General features: G+C 33.3%; 1 protein-coding gene across 1 annotated transcript; it reads left to right on the plus strand.

The window, feature by feature from the left end:
• Positions 1 to 1,375: 1,375 nt before the first annotated feature.
• On the plus strand, positions 1,376 to 7,876 carry LOC147868309 (denosine deaminases acting on tRNA). Its single transcript, XM_087317703.1, has 9 exons — positions 1,376 to 1,638; positions 2,311 to 2,431; positions 3,269 to 3,441; positions 3,543 to 3,728; positions 4,131 to 4,339; positions 6,544 to 6,620; positions 6,741 to 6,860; positions 7,218 to 7,305; positions 7,408 to 7,876. The coding sequence occupies exons 1-9, from the start codon at positions 1,497 to 1,499 to the stop codon at positions 7,525 to 7,527; spliced, it is 1,236 nt and encodes a 411-aa protein (XP_087173829.1). The 5' UTR covers positions 1,376 to 1,496; the 3' UTR covers positions 7,528 to 7,876.

The raw sequence follows: 7,876 nt of genomic DNA on the forward strand, positions 1-7,876 counted from the left end.
TTAAAATACTCTTGATTGATTTAAAAAGATGCTTTGAGAGCCTAATTGACTTTTTTTCGGCTTTAGAAGGGCTTTTTGGCTTTTCTTAGTTATAGATCCTAAAGACATAAGGGGACCAGTGTTGCCTTTTGACGGCTAATATTGCCTGTCATGAGAACAGTATTCCAAAAAATTTGCATGTCAAATGACGATTACTCAAAAAAATGTCCTTCAAAAAGAAAATACATCGAATATTTGTACTAAACAATATATTATATCCTTCTGTCCCTTGCATCTTTCCAAATTTCATATACATGATCTCATTGTATTTCTTCAATGTGTGGCCCATTCAATGAGACTCGCATAAAATCATTTAAATGTTCTATATTCAATCAATTTCTTTTCATCTCTTTGATGAGATTTTGATCAGAGAACCCTCTCTCACACAAAACCGTGCTAGATGGAATAACCAAAGTAGCATGCCATAATTTCATCAAATGAGGGAAACTATCTTTCTAATCCTTCATTTCACAAAACATATGCCTAGCTTCATGCATAGTATAGCCTTCACAATTTAAACTTAAAGTGTCAACAAACCTATAGAGTTCCATTTCACAAGCCTTTGCATCAGGTAACTTTTGAAGACATGCATTGACATCGACATTTGGTTGTAAGTGAGAAATCAAAATTCCCAACCATGACTTCGCTTTACTATCCCTAATCACATCATCATTTGCATAATGGCATGGGCTAAATAATTTTGCTACATTGAAGAGGCTTAAGTCAGGGAACCTTGCATATAGTCCATCAATAATTTTTTGCACATAATTTTGAGATAGTTTAATACAACTTTCAAGTGATCCATCTATAAATGGTCTCATTCCCTTAGATTTTGCAAATATTGGGATTTGTATCATTGTGACTTGCTTTATCAATATTAGAGAGAGAGAGAGAGAGAGAGAGAGAGAGAGAGAGAGAGAGAAACAAAAGAGAGGAATGGGCTGAAAATCAAAGAAGCCCTGAGTTTATTTTCAAACTATGCATATGTCCGGGCACTTCTTCTCCTTTATCATGTCACATAACATATGTTTACACATTTATCTTTCTCAAATAAAACTATACGCTATGGCCTATAAATTGTAATTTGTAAATACTAATACATGTACTATTGTTTTGGTCTTAGCCAAATTTGACAGTATTAACAAATTTTAAACCTTCATTTTTACGTTTTTATAAAATATAATCCCTGCAAGATTGACGGTTTTATTATCAAATTAACCTTCATATACGGTTAAATTTGCCAAAAACGGTCAAAACGGCCGTCAAAAGGCAACACTGAATGTAGGGGAGTATTTTGGTAATTACTGAAATGTTGGAGATTTCGTAAAACGTTGGGGTATTTTTGTAAATAACCCTAATTAGAGTCATTAAATTTTAATACATATTATTACTGCACGGCGTATTGGAGTGAAAGCCTTCCCTGCTCGATTTCACAGTCAGTGGTAGAAACGCAGTAAATGGATTGGGGCAGCAGGGTCTCACGACTAGTTTTGGCTAAATATGACGATCTACCTAAGAAAGGCAAACCACAGGGAACAGAATCAACAGTATTGGCAGCCTTCCTTTTTTCTTTCCTTGAAGAAGATGAAGAAGAAGAAGGTATGCATATATCCACCGGAAATAAATGATTTAAAAACAAAGTCATGAAACTTGGGATACTGTGACCATTAGAGGAAGTTCCATAGGATTGCGATCTTCCATAAGTTCCTTAAAATTTCATTGATGATGTACTAAAAAATAGTAATATGATATTAGAGTCTGTTGCAAGATCCTACTTTCAAGGGTTAAAATTAGATTCTATGCTCATTTTCCCCTCTCAATCAAGAGACTAGATGGAGAATACAATAATTGTTTGTACTTTGAACCTATATCAAATTCTATCACACAAGTACTTATTTTTTTCTATTTTGGAACCATATAAAAATTATCATGCATAAATGCATTCCGTTTCCGTTTAGAATCTATGTCAAATGTATTTCTTGAAAAAAAGTTCAATGTATTTCTAATGTACGCCATATTTTTGCAAAAATGCATTTCTTTGTATTTTGCAACTATATGGAATATTGCAGAAATGTTTCTTTTATATTTTTCCGGCAAACAGTTTACAATTATATCTAGAATCTTTATTATTACATACAGAATGTATGTTTTAATCAAGTAATAATTATTTGGTATCACCAGAGGAAAAATCCATCTTCACAATTCTGTTTTGAGTTTAATTTATTTGATTATCATAAAAGAAATCTTCGTAATTTGACTATTTATGTGTAGAATTAGAGGTTGTTGCGATAGGAACAGGAACAAAATGTGTGGGACAGTCACGCATGAGCATTTTGGGAGATATTGTTAGTGATTCTCATGCTGAAATAGTTGCAAGACGAGCTCTAATAAGGTCTGTCTTTGAAATGCTGTAATTATTTTTCCTTATTTCAGTTGAAATGATGAGTATAATTTGAATTCGGATTTATGGTTATTATATTACTCTAAAGTGGGACATTTCTAAGATTTTTTTATTTTTATTTTTATACAAAGACTTCCAATTTCGTCAGATAAGAATATGTTAATACCATATCTTACTAATGTCTTGCTTAGAAAGCTTTTAATGTTTTGAGAGGTAGATGGCTTGTTCTTTGTGCATCTCAGACCTTGCCTATATAGCTATTATTCATCCCAAAAAGTTCACTTTCAATGAAGTTTGACTATTAACATATATTCAAAAGAAGAAATACTAGACAAAAAACTGTTAATAAATCCTGTAGGGCTCAAATGTGTTGGAAAAGATGTGATATAGATATAATCTCATGCATGAAACTTAAATATTCTTGTGGTTTCTACTTCATATTGAGAATTCCAACCAGAAATCAAGATGTTAAAGTTACACAATTTTAATTATTTTCATGATCAATTGCTAGAAATAACATGTGAAAAATTAAAATACTATTGTGGGTTTTTACTTTGTATTGAGATTTCGTGCCAAGAATCAAGGTGTTATAGATATACGTTTTGAATTATTTTCCTGGGCAACTGCTAGAAATATAAAAACGTTTGTAAGAGAAGTCAATTCATGCAATCGTAGTGTCTGGTTGATGGCCTCCAAAATGCTGTAGATAACAATACTTCAATTCATTTTAAGAGGGAGGAATATCTTGTTTGTTATTATTGTTAAAGAGAAATTGGAGTTTTAAATTCATATTCTGGTACTTTTTAGTAATTTCCATTTGTATTATAGATATATTTATTCTCAAATTGAGGCAATAATAAGACGCGAAAGTCAATTAAGAGTCCAATCAAATGATGCTGATATTCACAAGAACAAGGACGTCTTTGAGTGGGATCCAAAAATAAAAAAGGTAAAGCTTCGTTCAAATATACAACTACATCTATACATCAGCCAACTGCCTTGTAAGTGCCTTCCTTATTTATGCAATTGTAAGAACTATTGATAGAAAATTGTTGGATGCTGAAATTTCCTTGTTTTCTTCTGGATTTATTGTGAGATTAAGGTGGAGATGCATGCATAATTCCATCTACTGATGTGGATAATATTCCATACTTCAAGGAAAATGGTTACTCGAGTGTTCAATCACCTGCTGGAGGGGCAGTGAGAAGAAAACCTGGTCGTGGTGATGCCACACTTTCAATGAGCTGTAGTGACAAAATTGCTTTATGGAATCTCTTAGGCGTTCAAGGTTAGTTTATTGCATTCGAAACATCCATTTTCATTTAGAAGTAGACCTCTTTGCTAAGTTTCGTTTAAAAACATAGAATTTCAAGTATAAAAACTTATCTGCAGTACATGAGTTAAAAGTTTACTGTTTCTGTTGCAATAAATACTAAGTCTGACCTCTATGCATGGTCATGATTTGAAGTTTACTGTTGCAATAAATACCAAGCCGGACGCGTACAGGATTTAACTCCAATAAACCGGGAAAATATGTTAGTTTAAACTAAAGGTTTTGGGTTTATATGCCTTTTGTTATTATTATAAGGTGTAGCATCACCTCTTTTTGGACAATAATGAATGCCTCATTTTTTCTTGAGATTTATAATGAACTCCAGTTTTGTAATGACATGAAATGTTGTGTCTGTAGGATCCCTTCTTTCTGGATTGTTATTGGAGCCATTATATCTTACTAGCATCATAGTTGGGATGAATAATTATCGTGTAGAGAGTGGATCAATAATTGAATTCGATGAAGTTCTGCAGAGAAAGCAGTATCTTGATTCTTTACAAAGGTCTTTGTATGATCGCATATGTGATTTGTCGTCTCAATTGCAATCTCCATTCAGAGCCAACCAGGCAAGAATATCTTAAATTGATTCATTTATATTTGAATATATTTCGTAAAAATATGCCTTTCAGCCTTTCAGAAACAAGTCTCTTTTTATAATTAGGGAAATGCTGTATGAGTAGCTCGCAATGTTCCGTTATATATATATTTGTAAAAAGTACAAGTCTCAGTGCTTATTATTGTCAATAGGATCGTTATATTATTAGTGAAGTGTTTTTTCTGTCATTCCCTTTAATTTTTCATTGGTTAAAAGGCCAGAGCCATTGTGATATTTATGCTGTTCTTGAAAACATTGTTTAAAATTTTGATTTTCCAAAAGAAAATAGTGCTCCCACTTATATAACTGATTGAAAGTGGATGTGATGGCATTAATTTTTATGGAATATGGATTCTGATGAATGGACTTCTGGTTTCTCCTTGGACAAAACAATCTGCTATGATTGTTGGAAGTTGAAATACTGTCACCATGAATGTTTATCTCTATTCCTTTTCATTTTTTTCAGACTCTCTTTATTTTTCATATTCTAAATTTGAACATCTTTCGTGGTATGAAAGTATGCATTTTAGATTTTCTCAATCTTTACATCTTTATATTGTGTAAGGTCAATAAATTTGAGTGCTGTTTGAATGTTCATGTGTTATTTCTATATTTTGTGATTTTTTCCTTGTGCCGTACAATAATAATAATAATAATATTCCGTCCTAAGTAATGGGAAAGTAGCTTTATTTTGAAAAAATAAATAAATAATAAAAAATCAGTAGGTTTCTTTATTGGGAGATGCAACTGTATCTATCCCAATGTCTGAGAGAACCCATGTGGACTCCAATAATGAAGTGGTCTCATATAATACCATCTCATCTATTCAGCCCCAACTGTCAAATTCGTTATCATCCAGTCTATTGAAATGAAGAGAAGGGGATGAAACTGTTGGTCAACCTCCCCAGATGATGATGGCAGGCAAATATCATACATTTCAATATCATTCTGTAATCCAAGTTCCAATATATGGAATCTACTGAATATGTGCAGTGTCATTGGTAATCAAAATTCTATTCTTGGTGGAGGTTTAGCGAAAAAGTTGAATTTGTGCAACAAACATTCCTATGATGGCCCCTTGGGGTCAAGGCAACCACCCCATATCTAGCAAAGCTGTTGGAAACGGGAATAAGATCCATTGGACAAAAAATGTATTGAACTAGTGACCTTTATCTAAGTGAAAGGACATTGATACATACCATTTACGAATCCAGGCCTGGGACTGTAGCAGCAAATAACAGAAGACAAACAAAATCAAAATAGTTGGGCTTGCAACAGATGCAAATGGTTTAAGAAATGGACTGTGTACACACTCATATAGGAGGATATGCCCAAGACAAGCATTGAATCACGTAGGCATACTTGCACTCATTGAACCCAAGATGTTGTCATCTCCATGGCATTTAAAGAGAGACATACGATCACCTGACAATGATTATGTATTTTTCTCCTTCAGAGGCTAGTGACATGACCAGACCTATGGGATTATCAAAGCACAATAGTCTACTCTGGTGATGAAGCCATTTGGCTTATTTGTTTTTCTTAAGGTAGCTTTTTTCACAAGTAGGGAAGTATATATATATATCCCCTATAGGGGGTGGCTCTCTCCACTTCAGAGAAGCTGTTTGAGGTTGGTGCACACCAAAGTATGAGGTGCTCCTCATTCAATCCCTTGGTTGGGGAAAAATGTTCAGATGAAGCCTGGTCTACTCACTCTCCATGGTCCATCCTCAATATCAAAATCATGTTTGCAGATGTGAAGGAACTTATATTATCATCTTCAGATCATTGTATCTTGTGTTCCACTTTCTGCTCAATTACCATTATGGGCACAATGGAGACCATTGGTGCACCAACCTTTATGATACCCTTTGTTATGAGTATGCAAAACATTGGTAGAAGATGTGTTTCTAGCACACAATTTCAGTCTCTTTAAGAATCTATCAAACATATAGCATGATTGTTATTTTGTGTGTAAAACAAGATTTATAGTAGTAGCAAAGAACCCAAAAATCAAAGTTAGATGGCTGTAAACGTAACTGATATTATTCACTAAAAAACTTTACAAGTATTTCCTAGAGAGAAAATTTCCAAAAATAAAATGGATTCCGAGCGTTGATGAAATACGGAAATGGTGTTAGAATTCGATTTCTTGTTTTTGAATTTTTTTGGCAGCCAAGATTTTACATTGGGTCGTATCCACCAAAAGAATTTCATATGCATGTGGAAGACTCAAAGCATCCTGCTTGTGGGTAGTGTGCAAATTTCTGTCCAAAAGTTGAAGTAATATATTTTGCATATAATTATTTTCCTGGGGATCTAGAACAAATCTAGTTCTTTTTTTCTTTTTATACTACTTGATATTGGTCCAGGTACTCCATAATCTGGAATTCTATTTCCTTCCATGAAGTTATTCTTGGGACAACTGGTAGAAAGCAAGGAACATCGATGAAGGGTTCAGTATCTCCTGCTACACAATCATCCATTTCTAGGTAATACCCTCAAAACCCACAACAAGGGAAAAATATGAAAAAAAAAGATTAGTTCAACAAAAAGAGTTTTTCTGGCTAATAATTTATCTTTTAAATAAAAACTGTTTTGTTAGTTAATGCGTTCCTCTTCCAAGAGAAAACCAGTCCTTTATTCAGTACTTTCCTCTTCCAAAGCAACATCTTTTCCTTGTCACTATTTTACTGGTCCAAGTGAAAAGGGCTTTTCTAGTTAAATTGTTTTCGATAGATATGGGATTATATTTTCTAGAAAAATTCATACAATGCAACAGAATATTGATCATGCATACTTTCTAGGCTTACAATTTTGATACAATTAAGAGTGTGGTATGGTGACAGGCAAGCATTTTTAAGAACATATATTTCTCTTCAAACTCGTTTATCCCCCAACTTGGACTTGAGACACGTTTCATATAAAACGATAAAGGTGACTTTTCTTTATCCTTTATGTTAATTTGGAGGAACTTGTTTTGTTTTTTAACCTCTATCTGCTTTCTTTAGTTTCTAACTTTTATTTGCTTTCTTCAAGGAGACATCTGAATCTTATATGAGAACCAAGAAGGAAATTTTTAGCTGTCCGCCCTTCTCACATTGGTTCAGAAAGCCTCCTCAATTTCAAGAATTCAACCTCTTTAGTTGTGTAAAATAAAAATGTTCAGTTATTAGGCTTCATAGAAAGAGCAAAAGCTGATTGTGAATCAATTATATTTTATCAATTGGCAAAAAACAATAATTTACTTTTACAATTAACCTTCATGGAGAGAAAAAACTGTTGTGGTGGTGTCACACTTGCGAATCACAGGTAATATAAGTGCAGTAATTGTGGTTTGAGTAATTGTGAGGATCTGTGGTAACTCAACCCCATCTTACTAGGAATCAATCCTAATGCAAACATTTAGAACCTTTTCTTAGACTTGGTGGATGGAATTAGTTTTCAAGGGTTCTACAATGGATCTTCAATTTCACTTCTCAACTAAAATGCATGGGTTTCTTGCAAA

This window comes from Azolla caroliniana, unplaced genomic scaffold (assembly GCF_043228905.1).
Source record: "Azolla caroliniana isolate FFs.n. ecotype wild unplaced genomic scaffold, voAzoCaro1.0.p SCAF_1, whole genome shotgun sequence".
NCBI classification, from domain to species: domain Eukaryota; kingdom Viridiplantae; phylum Streptophyta; class Polypodiopsida; order Salviniales; family Salviniaceae; genus Azolla; species Azolla caroliniana.